This window comes from Ailuropoda melanoleuca, chromosome 2 (assembly GCF_002007445.2).
Source record: "Ailuropoda melanoleuca isolate Jingjing chromosome 2, ASM200744v2, whole genome shotgun sequence".
Lineage (NCBI taxonomy): Eukaryota > Metazoa > Chordata > Mammalia > Carnivora > Ursidae > Ailuropoda > Ailuropoda melanoleuca.
Genome location: NC_048219.1, coordinates 191,020,223 through 191,034,547, shown reverse-complemented (window position 1 = coordinate 191,034,547; position 14,325 = coordinate 191,020,223). Strand labels below are relative to the sequence as shown.

Genomic DNA, 14,325 nt, shown 5'->3' with positions numbered 1-14,325 from the left:
ACTGCAATTACTTAAACAAGTTGATTACATTTAATTTTCTTCATCTATAAAGTAACTTTCAGACAAAATCATCTCTAAAGTCTTTTCCAGTTTCTTCTACTTATAAAAAGTCATATTATGAAAACAAAATTCAGAATGGTCCCTTAGAAATAACAAGGACATAGAACCACTCATTAGCGGGATCTGACTATTCTAGGTAGTAAAATGCTTATTAGCAAAGCCTAAAAGCAGCTCATGGGAGACATCTGCTGCCGAAACTGGGCATTTAGCATGAATGTGAGCTACAGGAAAATCCAAAGGCAGAAGTTAATGCTAATTGGAGAGCAAAGCGCTATCAGGTTAAAAAGGGAAGAAAAACAGTTTTCACAAAGCTCAACTTCCTATGTAGCAGAATATACACACCAGGTCATTGACTTATAGGATACAAAATATAAAATCACTGGGAAGAATTAACAACTGACGACAAAGGAACGAGACAAAGGAAGAGACCATCGCAGGATTGTTTTCTAAGGTACCCTTAGAAAAATATACTTTCCAAATCAAAATTATCTAGTTCTCTGATAAGAATTAAAACAAAACAAAAACCTGTCTCACACGCCACCCCTCCAAATGCCCCCCTCCCTGCCCCAGCATCTAAACTCTAGAGCAAAACCAGTGAAAGGTTAGGGTCACAGCGTGGCTAAAATAATACACCAAAAATGGACAGGGAGAAAACAGAACTATCCAACTTCTATTTTTGGTTCCATTTTTTGCCCCCCCCCAGGAGAATGATTTTTGGACCAGAAAGATAAAAAGTAATGTTGTAAAGATTGATCAAAACATAAAATAGGTGAGGGGCACCTGTGGGGGGGGGCGCAGTTGGTTAAGTTGCCAACTTTTGGTTTCAGCTCTTGCTGTGGTCTCAGGGTTGTGAGAACAAGCCCTGCATCGGGCTCCAGCTCCACACGGAGTCTGCTTCAGATTCTCTCTCTCTCTCTCTCTGCTCCTCTCACTTGTGCTTTTTCTCTCTCAAATAAATAAATAATTTTTTTAAAAAAATGTAAAAGAGGTGCCAAGACTGGCTGCCTTACAGAGTTCAACTGTAAGCTAAACGAATCACCTCCCTGAAAGAGAACTTGTGGTTGTAATTACGGAACCACTGCTGACAAATTTGAGAAAAAAACAGAAAATGGCAAAAGTACAAAAAGACTACTAAGTGGATAAATATTCTATATTCAAAAAGAGAAAGAGGACTCAAGAAACTAAGTGTGCAGTCTACTGCAGATCTTTTTAAAAAAATGCAGAATAGCTTAATGCACATAGGTTTTGTCATACCTTAGAAAAAGAATCAATGATTATCTGACACTTCTATGGATTACTAAAAACAATAATAACCAACTAATCACATATCCTATTTTGGAGGTATCAGACTAGTAGATCCGTGTAAATACTGTCTTTAGATTTAATGAAGGCTCTCTAGTGTCTTTGTGAACAAGCTGAACAATGAGGGCTAGAGAACAACACAATGAAGGAGGTTAGCATGTGGCTGAACAACCTTATTCAACAAAACTGCCTGGTGTAAGGAGAAACCTGATTACTATGTTATATGGGTCTGTACTTTGCTGTTTTATTCAACATTTTTATCCACATAGGAGTAAAATATTTTACAGCCCATCCGGATAACTCTTGATAAATGGAATAACTTCCTAAGATGTTACGAAGAAGTTCCTGTAACCAGTTCACAATGTTCAATATTTACTGCATTATATTATGACCTTTACAACAAAGGTTCACTCCCAGGAACTTGGGAGAAAATCTACACCAGAGATTAAAAGGACATGAGTGAGTCTCATCTAACGGACTCATCTAACATGTACCTTGGGAACTTTTTGTTTGGTATGATTCCATCACAAATGAGCTACAATAAGCAGTGTCCAAATAGAGCTAAAAGAAGTACTTTTAATTTGCCTTTGCTGGATTTTAATATAAAGTATCTTAGCCAAAAGAAACAATGGTATTTGAGATTGGAGATAAGCAGGCAGTAAGAATTGCAAGAAGTACTACAGCATCTGCCACCACTGTTAGAGTTACCACTACTATCATATGCTTAAATAACAGTTAGTAGTGCCAGACGCTCTTCTAAGGGCTTTAGATATTGATTCAGTTGCTCATCCAAAAACACACTTTTTTTTCCCCCCAAGATTTATTCATTTATTTGAGAGAGAGGGAGAAATAGCACAAGCAGGGGGAAGGGCAGAAGGAGAGGGAGAAGCAGGAAGCCCTACTCAGGACTCAATCCCAGGACCCTGGGATCATGACCTGAGTTGAAACCAAGAATCTTCCATTTAACCGACTGAGCCACCCAGGCACCCCAAAAGCACACTTCCTAAATAGATACTATTATTACACCCATGTTACAGATGAGAAATTAGAGGCTCAAAAAGGCTAACAAGCCCAAAGTCACTCAGCTTGTAAATGGAAGAGCCAGGATTCAATCCCGGCAGATCGGTTTCAGAGTATGTCCTCTTAATCACAACTATCCTATGTCAAGGGCATCTCCAAATCTCAAGTCCAAAATAATTTTATTAAATCTGCAAATTTTTCACCCTTCTGCATTGAAACAAAGTCTATTACCTTTTATTTTCATTAAAGAGCTTCAAGAACTCTACAACCCTATGTAAGAAACAACATCCTATTTGAATTGCCAATGTGTATGGAAAGAGGAGTAATAAACACATTATTTGGATTTAGAAATTTAAGCAAATACATAGAATGTTATGAAACAAATAAACAGAAATAATAAAGTCATTTTACTACTTTTCAAATAGGTTTTTGGACTCTAAAGACACACTTGCTTCTTTTTCAGATCAACAGTAGTAATCTTATTGTTAAATGGTCTTCACTCTGAACCTAGATATATCCCTCAGATATTTAGTTTCCGTTTAGGTATTGACTATTTAAAAAAAAAAAAAAGGACTCTAAAGAGAACCAGAGATTAGAAATTATTACCTGAACAGAATGAACCCAAGTGATTCTACTGCTGCCCTCCGGACATCGTCATTGACATCGCTTACCTAGGAAAAATTTGAAAGGATGATTACATTATACCGTGCATTCTATTACTAGAATTAACTCATATGAGAGGCTCACATCATTCAAATGTAAATCAGACCTTATTAATATATTACTCTTTAATTAGAATGTGTTCCCTCAATTTAGGAAAAACCCAAATGAAATACTCTATTTCAGGGTTTACAAGCCTTTTAAGGTTGGTGAAGTTTAAGAATCAGGGCTACTTCTAAAGATTATTTCAGCTGTACTATAGCTTTTCTGGGCTACACTGAAAATCTAACCATTCCTTCAATGTTGTTTTCAAAAAAGCGTGTCCTAAATTCAAGCAAAATACAAACATTTACAATTTACAACATACCACATACTTCACTGATAAAAGAGAAATTAATAATAAATACTATGGGATGTGAGTATCTCTCGGAAGAAGATAATAATAGTTCTAAACCTTTTCTGCATGGGAAGATGACCTAAGGTTTACCTTCTCCTGGAACCAAGATGGTAGAAACCTACTAAGTTAAGACATATGTGCAATGTCCACTATGTTACCAGGCAACATTACTGTTTATAAACTTTATGTGGATTGGGAGGACTAGGAATGGGAAAAGCCTGTTGGAAAACATGGGCGCTGGCTTTCCTGTGCAAGGTATCTCTTGTAATACAGCATGTTCCCTAGGGGTACCTGGAAGCTAAATTCACAGGCTGAAAAAAGAAGTGGTTTTTATTGTTCATTAGATTTCCCTATCCTAGGGTAGTTGCACATACTCACGTGGTCTTGTCCCTTATAAATGAGGGTGCCCCTTGGAGTAGGTTTTCAGAAGTTGCCCCTGAATTATTTTAAGGACTTCTATTTGTACTGACATATTGTTATCCTGTTCTATACCTGGTGCTTAGGTTATAGCTGACTGTGTCCAGTGAGTGAGACTCTGAACCTGAGATCACTCATGGTGGTCATGCAGTGTGGGTGCTGCAGCAACCTAGACATTTAGTGTCAATCTGCAAACCTTCCTTTCCACCTCTACCCAAGAAAGAGTACTTACAGCAACATGTAGCAGGCGTCGAATGGCTTTGTTGTTACCCGAGCCACAATAGGCCATGGCTACAGTGTACATTCCAGATCGTCGAAGAATTGGGTCCTAAGAAGAATAATCTACATCAATCGACAAGTTATCATTTCAAACAGTGACTTCTACAGTCTAACTGGCACAGCTGCATCCACAAGGGAGTTGGTTTCAGGTAAGAAACAAAAAGCTTAAGGGGAAAGATTTTGCAGTTGGTAACTTTCTAAATGAATGTGGAAATACAGACTCTAATACAGGAGGAATTAACTCCTTTTAATTCTCAACGCTCTATGCAACGTGCCTGCACTGCCTTACACTGACTATATCAACTCAAGTCCAATACCAACTCACTACCCTCTGATATTCAGCTTCCATTTATTAAACAAATAACAAAGAAGCTCGCTTCTAATTCAACATTGTAACTTGCTTACTTAACTCTTGAGCACTGAGTGGAACAGATACGGTGTCTGAGAGCTGAGTAAAACAATTAGCAGTTTTATCACTTAACTACTAACAGTGGTTCTTTTTATCAGACTATAGAGGATAGCATTAGCAACCACTGACTACCCACCACACACACCACCACTGTCAAAATAAAATAAAACAAAACAAAAGGCAATGAAAAAAATTCACTCAGATAAATAAGCATAGAGACTGGCAATGGTTTTTGATGAAAAAACAATGAGACAGACCTTATAACTTATTAAATGATTATGAAGTGATTCCAAAAACGTTATTTCTAAAAGAAATCAACTATAAATTTCTAAAGAACTTTTCTGGATCTGCTTATCTGAAAATTACTGATCTGAAGTCTTGATTAAATTAAAATTCTCAAATTAGTCCTATTCACCTGTTCTAATCAGTGCTCTCCTTCTCTACATTCCATTAGGCTTTTTTTTTTTTTTTAAAGATTTTATTTATTTATTTGACAGAGAGAGAGAGAGAACGAGCCAGTGAGAGAGGGAACACAAGCAGAGGGAGTGGGAGAGGAAGAAGCAGGCTCCTAGCGGAGGACCTGATGTGGGGCTCAATCCCATAATGCCGGGATCACGCCCTGAGCCGAAGGCAGACGCTTAATGACCAAGCCACCCAGGCACCCCTCCATTAGGCCTTATATATCTTGCAAGTAGTTTCATCAACAAGTGTAGCTAGGTGTTCTGAGGGGAACAGAGATAATTTCTAATGAAGTGTTTCTCTAAATGCTGATGATAAACAGGGTGTGATGAAGTGCAGGGAGAAAAGGATAAAAAATGTATCATCTCACCTTATCACGGCACAAAGATTCAATGAGAGCATCAGCCTCCTCCATCCTCCCATACATCACTAATGCTATGCCGACTGCTAGACCACGCAGAATCTTCTCATGTTGAGTTTCCTGTGCATAGCCGACCATGTCCTCAATAGCCTGGGCATTTTTAGAGCCCAACATAACCAAACCTAGGGCCAGGCCAGCTGCTTCACCTAGTGAGTAAAAAGTAAAACATTAAAAAATAAAAATTATGTATGTAAAATCAATAAAACATATCCTATTGGAAGTGGCACTTATTATCATCAACTATCAAAACAACAATTAGCTTCTGGTAGCATTTTTTCAAACCATCTGATAAAAAGTACATCCATATATTTACAGCTATTTTCCTTTTAAATCTTGACAGTCGGGGCACCTGGGTGGCACAGCGGTTGGGCGTCTGCCTTTGGCTCAGGGCGTGATCCTGGCGTTCTGGGATCGAGCCCCGCATCAGGCTCTTCTGCTATGAGCCTGCTTCTTCCTCTCCCACTCCCCCTGCTTGTGTTCCCTCTCTAGCTGGCTGTCTCTACCTCTGTCAAATAAATAAAAAATCTTCAAAAAAAAAAAAATCTTGACAGAATGCATCACTGAATCCTACAATGATTTCAAAGGAGACATAACGACATCATTCTACATTATCACCAAGCAATGTAGACAGCTCTGAGATTCAAGTAGATCACTCTAATTTCTATTTGCAAAAGTCAGTTATATAGACAGATACACAGGATATACCATTTTTAAAACCTGTATATCACAAAACCTATTTTTATGAATTTGACGAACAGGGCAAAATCCACTCCCTCTACAAGTAATCTATTAGATTTCTAGGGACTACAAAATATAAATAGAAAGTTACATTAGTTAATCCTAAAGTTTGTTTTCTCTGGAAAGAATCACTTACCTGTCACAGCATCATCCTGATAAAGGTTTGTTTTTAGCAGATCATACACATCCTGGCGCGCAGTCCCCATGGCAGCCAAACCAAGGCCCAGACTGCCACCATGTCGAACAATCTAGGGGGAAAAGCATAGGTTCTGATTTGGAACACTGTACTTACACGTCCAAGCTTTTATTCTAATTTAAAAATATATTGTGATATTAAACACACAGAACAGCTGACCTAGTGAGAATGATCAAAGTATTTGAGAAGCAGACAGCCAGTGGTAATCTCAGCAATTTCAGTTTCAAAAGAATGGTGCTTGCTGATGCTAACAGTAAGTTAAGAAGTGAATGAAAGATAAGAAAGTGGAGGGAAAGGGTACAGCTCTCTTTCAATAAGTTTACATGAGAAGGGGAGATATATGGTAACTAAGAGGGAGAAGCACGGGTCAAAGAAAGACTTTTTTTAGGATAGGTGAGACCTGAATATGCTTATGGGCTGAGGGGAAGGAGCCTGAAGAGAGGAGAAAAGGGTATCTAATAGAACACGGTTGTAAGGAAGTGGGAAGAAGTGGGACAAAAATGGGGTCAAGGGCAAAAGTTGGTCTTAATTTCAAGAGGGACACTTTAGTGGTCATGTGTCATTTTTGAGTGCACAGTCTCCTTTTACAGGTGATAGCACCCCAATCTTGCCTGGAAAATATTCCTCTCCCATTGGTTAGTCTTGGTGGGATTGCCATTTAATAAGCACCTACCTTCTCCTAACTCAAAGTGTGGGACTGTGACCCAAAACAGACCACTCGGATGCTCTTTCTCTGAAATTTTAATCTTTCTACAGTGAAATGACCCAAAAACATTTCAAGTTTATTCATCCTGACAATAGGGCCCTAGAGAGATGATTCCATTAGTTCCTGCTATCTAGATCCCTAGAACTGCCCTGCCTCTTAATTTTTGCTTTTTGAGAATTGGTTTATCCACTTTTCCTTTAATTACATAAGCTACTTCCAGTAAACTCCTTGTTTTAAGTCAGTCAGCAGAAGTTTCTACTGCTGGCAACCAAAGAGCTTTGTCTGATAAGAAAATTTCTACCTGAGACCAGAGGACACGAGGCAAAGATACAATAAATGTACATAATATTTGTGGATGAGGAGCTTATTAGCTAAGACAGATGATCCTACTGGCCTCAATCTTTTCACTGAAATAGGAGGACAAAGTTGTCTGGCTTACTTAGCTACTCTCCTAATAGGCTTCTAAAAAAGTCTACTCTAACATAAAAGCTAAAGTCTAAAATCCTATTTCAAGGTTCTTTAAAGTGAGAACAAGCTGCTTAATAAGTTTTTCCAAAAGAATTAGATTTAAAAATTATAAAATAGCAAAAAAGCAAGAATTCTGATTCCTGAGAGTTATGCATTTCTTTGGGACTTAGTTTTCTATAAAATAATAAACTCAGACTAAATGATCACTAAAGTCACATATAGTTATAACATTCCAAGACTCTTAAGTGTGCAAATACAATACATATTTTACAAATATATGGTACTTTATTTTGCTTGTCACATACAAGGCTTAAAGGACCGAGAAGCACAATTTTAGTTTATAGAGAAGGAAAGAAAATTACCTTAACAAATAATTCTTTAAGAATAGTTCTATTTTTGGAATTTTGAAATCCTACAAAATCTGTATTCACTAAAATAATTTGGCAAATACAATGTTTTCCTGGACTCTTAAGTAACAGAAATTAGTTTTTCATTCCAATACTTACATCATTGCTGGCATTCTTAAGCTGGTTAAGCAGATAGTCAATTATATCACCACCATGATTAGCATGAATGAGACCTAATGCATAGAGACCTCCACCTTCCTGATAGGCTGAACCTGGAGAGGTGTCCTTGGGAAGATATGTTGCCATTAACTGTAATGCTTCCTTCTCATGACCCTGTAAATTTGAACCACAAGAAAGGTGTAAGAGAAAGTGAGAGAAAATATATATATTTTCTATGACTAGCGTCTTCTCTCCAGAAAATTCACTTTCTAAAAGAGGAGGAAATGCGTCTCTCTCCTAGACAGCTTTGTAACTCAAATGAGAGAATTTTAAGAGATCCAATCACATCCTTGTTAGAAACAAATGCTTCAATTTTTTCCCTTGTTTTATAACATTTCTCCAAATTTATCTTCGACCATGCAAATAACTTATTTCAATTTATCCTCTGAGAAACGTCTTAGTCTTCATAGGAAAAGGATTTCCACCTTTTATTAAAAACAAACACATAGGGATTTTCTTACTTACTTTATTCTTTCCTGTAAGAGGACTGATCTGATTTAACAAAATGTACTTGTGAATAAATTACAGTAAACTTTTATTTTTTTAACTCCAGAAAAATTGCTTCTGTACATACTGATCAGTGCATATTACCTTATGAATTACACCCAGACTGGCTGTAGCTGTAAATTTTGCCCAGTTAGTGGCCCTTGCCAACCATTCCAAGTTATCTCTGTAAAAAAAGAAAATTCAGCAATACTATTGAAATGAATTCCATAAGGCTTTTTAAAACACTAAAGTCAAAGCATTAAAATTTTACCTTGAACTATTACAAATCATTTTAGTGTATGGAGCTCAAGTTACTGCTGATTCTATTTTTACCTCCTAAGTTCTTAGGATTTGAAGACTAAAAAATGCATGATATGTAATTTCATTATGAACAAAAGCAGAATTATATTAATATATTTCATGCCAAAGCCTATATTCAAGCCAACTAATAAAGGGAATTTTACCTTACAAGAAGCAGGCATGTGCAATAAAAAATGTATAGGGGTGCCTGGGTGGCTCAGTCAGTTGAGTGTCTGACTCTTGATTTCAGCTCAGGTCATGATCTCAGGGTTGTGGGATTGAGCCCCGCATTGGTCTCTGTGCTCAGCAGGGAGTCGGCTCGGGATTCCCTCTCTCTTCCCCTTTGCCCCTCCCCCAACATGCTCTCTTTCCCTCTAAAATAAAGTAAATACATCTTCGGGAAAAAAAAGTATAAAATAACAAAAATAGAATTTAAAATTCAGGACAAGCAGGTAAGGGAAGCTCTCCAACATCCATGTAACAATGTTAACAGTGTCCCTACTAAAGACGATTTTAAACCAAAGTGGAAACCCTCAAGAATATTTACCTAAGAAACTGATCACTAGTAGTCCCACAGTGCATAAAAGAGTTTGCTATAACGGTTGCTGTATGACATACAGAATTCCGTACTGCATCCTACAAAAACAAACAGATTTTTATATAAAGTATTTAATACATATGCAAGGTTTGCATGTAGACATACAATCAGAGGCCCTGTTTTGTGAAAAAATTTTAATAAACTGAACTGATATTTAAACTGTGAATCTTGGGGGTGCATGGGTGGCACAGTAGTTAAGTGTCTGCCTTCGGCTCAGGGCGTGATCCCGGCGTTCTGGGATCAAGCCCCACATCAGGCTCCTCCGCTAGGAGCCTGCTTCTTCCTCTCATACTCCCCCTGCTGTGTTCCCTCTCTCACTGGCTGTCTCTCTGTCAAATAAATAAATAAAATCTTTAAAAAAAAAAACAAAACTGTGAATCTTGGATACTTCTTTATAAAGACTAAATAGGTAGTTTATAAAAACAATCAAGTCAGAGTATTAGCTGTGGTCTTAACTTGAGATCAGGAGATTTTAGGTAGAAATTTAGGTAGTAGGGGCGCCTGGGTGGCACAGCGGTTAAGCGTCTGTCTTCGGCTCAGGGCGTGATCCCGGTGTTCTGGGATCGAGCCCCACATCAGGCTCCTCCACTATGAGCCTGCTTCTTCCTCTCCCATTCCCCCTGCTTGTGTTCCCTCTCTCGCTGGCTGTCTCTCTCTCTGTCAAATAAGTAAATAAAATCTTAAAAAAAAAAAAAAAAAAAAAAAGAAATTTAGGTAGTAGATTTTCTATTTTTGAATAGTTCAATTTGATTTCTCTTCAGCATCTTGTCTACAGTCTCCAAGGTATTAGGGTAACCTGAAGAGCTGTGCCCCACCTCTTCTCACTCTGCACCTCTGGCAGTCACCAAAGTGGTTTTATTTTTAATGAAAATATATTATAAAGATTAGCTTCAAATAACTGTTATAAATACATATTGTGTAATTCTGTGTCTGTTTGCCATCTGTAATTATTAGAAGTCTGAGAAGTACGATTATGTGTTTCAGTCAAATAACGATGTAGTAATGAAATAATATATAGCTACAAAAGAATAAAAGACTTTGTCAAAGGGTACTGGGTAGTCAAGGCAGGAAAATGAAGAAAATTTTTCATACTATAAATCTTTTCATATTAAAAGATTTTTTGCACCAGGTAAATATATTACCTGGTCAAAGATTAAAATTAATACTAGTAATTGTTTGGATCAATATCTCAACAAAGTTTATAAAAGATCAAGGTAAGAACCTCTGCACTCAAGGAGTTAAAAGTTCAGTGGGAAAAAAGACACATAAACAAACTATATTAATGTTCTGATCGTGCCATTTGTCCAAGTGCTACATATATGTTTTAAAATAAAAAGGTAACTAAAAAAACGAAAATAAAACAAAACACCACTAAACTTCCCAGTGAAGATGAACATAAATACAGAAGCTCAATCAATATTAATTCCCTTTCTTCTCAACAAGTTCAAGGGTTTCTCCCTTTGTTATTTTTTTTAAAAGTTATTTTCTTGATCAAAATAAAATGCAATGAAGTATTCAATAAGAAATAAATATTTGTATTAATATTCAACACAGAAAGAAATACAAGAAAGCTTTCGTTATCAGATGAATTACCTACCTTTGTGTTTTTTAGAATCATTAGATCTGTGTTATTGTTTCGTATTAAAAACTGTAGATGTAACTCAATAGCCATTTCACCACTTAAAATTTTAATCATTTTCAAAGTCTGGTCCTTGGGCTCTGGACTCTGCTAAAATAAATAAACAAATGAGAATGAAAAGTCATATATTACTGAAATCCACTAAGCCAACTGTATTTTAATAGCCCTAGATCAGTGAAATTCACAGTCCACACACACAACGAAACTTGTATTTTAATTGTAGGATCTAGAAAACTCATGGATCATTTATTTGAGAGAAAGAATGATTTATTTCTTTAAAAGCTACCATTGAGGTACGATACCAGTTTGATGGAAGAATGCAATTCATTCTGAACAAGCTTCCAATGTAAAACATTTTAATATTAAAAAAAAAACCCAAAATGTAAAATAACTGATTACTGATGATATGCAAGGAAAACTCTTTTATACAGAACCAACTCATAGTTAAGGTGAGAAACTCCCTACTCCAAACTAGAAAACCAAAAGAATATTTAATCAACATATATATATGATCTCATGAACTAACAAGCCATCCAAGTAAAGAACGGTTTATATACCTGAGTATCAAAAATTAAAAGTCTTGCTGGAGGGAACATTTACATCCAACAGACTACTGTTCTAATACTTACGTCATTCTTCCATACACCATGAATATTAAAAACAACAAAGTCAACTAAAGTGCCCCCTCATGATAAATTGCTATTTATTTGTTAGAGGCCATACTTTTTTCTCACCCTATGACAAGTAATTCAGTTATTCTAGACAGAATTCAATCTTTTGTAAGCATCTAAGGATTTGATTTCTTCTCAATTAAATGCTTTCTAGGGTCAGTCCTTAAATTTTTACTTTTTTACAGAAGACTTATTTTTATAAAATAACTCTAATATTAAACTTAATATTAAACTTCCATAAAGGCAAATATATCACTTTAAAATAACTTACAGTATACTGTGGGAATATATGTTAAATGATAACCTCAACTTCAAAAAGCACACTTACCACTTCTGGTGTCTTTCCTACAAGTACACTACCTGTCTTTTCTTCTGTTTCCATTGACTCACTAAAATGAAGAGAACCAACAGTTACTAATCTGATAAATCTTTTTTGAATAGTATGTATGGGTGATACATTTTTATTATCAAAATGAAGGTTTGAATCATGTTCAAATTAAATATTTTGCAAGGAAAAAATATTTAATTACTTAAGTATTTCACACAAGATTCTATTAAGATGGAGGCAGCCTACTAATTTAATTTCTTCCAAATAAATTCATAAAAACACACAAAGCAACTAACCAGGTTAGCATACAACAAAACCAGGTGAGAAAGCATCCTCTGAACTCCCAAAACACAGTCAGGTAGAGACACACCATCACCAGCTACACCAGTTTGAAGTGAAGCAGTTGGGGTCCCAACAGCTCTTAAAACCAACACAGGTCAAAGCACTTTACTGAGGAGAAAATACTGGGCACAGAATCCAAATTAATATGGCAGAAACAAAGGAAAATGAAAGCCCAAATAAAAGTGAGAAACTAAACAGAGTTAGGAGATGTCAGATTGTAAGTCACCGTTTTGTTAAAACTCCATAACACAACAGAAGAAGTTGTTCCAGAGAGCAGTGAAATTAGAAAAACTATCCTAAATAAGCTTCCTTGCAAAAATTTAGGAAAGCTAACTTCAGTAAACATAAGCTACAGAAAAGGATCAAAGTAAAATTCCATACAATATTAGTAAAGAAAAATTATGGGGTGCCTGAGTGGCTTAGTTAGTTAAGAGTCTGACTTGATTTCAGCTCAGGTCATGATCTCAGGGTTGTAAGATCGAGCCCCATGTTGGGCTCAGGGCTGAGTGTGGAGCCTGTTTAGGATTCTCTCTTTCCCTCTCCCTCTGTCCCTCCCCGCCCCCACTGCCCTGCTCACATTCTCTCTTAAAAAAAAAAGAAAAAATTAAGAAAATTACATAAGACTTAAAGAATAAAGCATATCAGAATTAGGAAACTCAGAAATGAAATGATCAATCAAGAGAAAAATTAGAAATTAAAATAATTTCAGAAGATTAACTCAGAGGGGCAAATAAACACAACGTGAATAAAGGAGAAGGCAAGAAAGAAAAATTTTAAATTAACGAGAAATAAACCACATGCTATTCCCTTAAGATCAGGAATGAAGGATGTTCACTCTAAGGTCTACCCAAAACACTGGAAATCCTACCCAATGCAGAAAAACAAGGGGGCAGGGGGAAGGCATGAAAGTTATAAAGGAAGAAGTAAAACTGTTTCTATTCAGATGACATGATTCCTATGTAGAAAATTCTATAGAAAGATCCATAGAAAAATTTACTAGACCTAATAAGTGATCTAAGCAAGGTTGTGGGAGTCAACATTAATATAAAAAATCGACTGTATTTCTACATATTAGCAACAATTAGAAATTGAAATTTAACATACCACTTACAATAGCATCAAAAATATACTTAGGAACGAATTTATGAAAAAAATGTATAAAATCTCTGAAATAAAATCTATAAAATGCTGAGAAAAATTAAAGAAAATCTAAATAAATGAAGAACACCACTATGCTTATAGATTATAAAACCAATATTGTTAAGGGTTTCAGTTTGTTTCAAATTGAAGAGATTCAACACAATCCGAATCAGAATCCTCCCAGACTTACAGAATGCAAGAGACTCAAAACAATATTGGTGGTGAGCGGGAGAGGGGGGAGGTCAAAACTACAGGTCTTCCACTGACCTAATTTCAAGACTATAAGCTTTAGTAATAAAGATATTGTGGTACTGGTATAAGGAAAGATGAATAGATAAATAGAAAAGAACAGAGAAATCTATCAACATATCACATGTGAAAGGCTCCAAGGCAATTCAATAGGGAAAGGACAGTCTTTTAAACAAATGGTAATGGAATTACTAGACATCCCTGTATTTAAACAAATTCTACTCGTACTTTGTACCACATACAAAGTGTTAAGCTGAGTTCTTGCACATACCTAAACATAAAACCTAAAATATATAGCTTCTAGAAAAGTGTAGCAGAGTATCTTTACAACCATGAGGTAGGCAAAGAATTTCTTAGATTGGGATACAAAATGGAAAACTGGATTATCAAAAATAAAAACATCCGTTCATCAAAAATACCAGCAATAAAATGAAAAGATAAGCCAAAGACTGGGAGAAAATATTCACAACAATA

At 36.1% G+C, this 14,325-nt stretch overlaps 1 protein-coding gene across 2 annotated transcripts in view; it reads right to left on the bottom strand.

Moving 5' to 3' along the window:
* PSMD1 (proteasome 26S subunit, non-ATPase 1) overlaps nucleotides 1-14,325 on the bottom strand; it is a 90,295-nt gene that overhangs the window by 59,993 nt on the left and 15,977 nt on the right. Inside the window, exons 8-16 of one of the 2 annotated variants that reach the window (XM_011222659.3) lie at nucleotides 12,121-12,181; nucleotides 11,080-11,211; nucleotides 9,432-9,520; nucleotides 8,690-8,768; nucleotides 8,039-8,212; nucleotides 6,299-6,410; nucleotides 5,374-5,570; nucleotides 4,089-4,184; nucleotides 2,989-3,053 (exon numbers count right to left, since the gene is read on the bottom strand). In XM_011222659.3, coding sequence (XP_011220961.1) covers nucleotides 2,989-3,053; nucleotides 4,089-4,184; nucleotides 5,374-5,570; nucleotides 6,299-6,410; nucleotides 8,039-8,212; nucleotides 8,690-8,768; nucleotides 9,432-9,520; nucleotides 11,080-11,211; nucleotides 12,121-12,181 — 1,005 coding nt within the window. The remainder of the gene's footprint in view (nucleotides 1-2,988; nucleotides 3,054-4,088; nucleotides 4,185-5,373; nucleotides 5,571-6,298; nucleotides 6,411-8,038; nucleotides 8,213-8,689; nucleotides 8,769-9,431; nucleotides 9,521-11,079; nucleotides 11,212-12,120; nucleotides 12,182-14,325) is intronic. The other variant, XM_002917439.4, reaches the window with a different exon arrangement.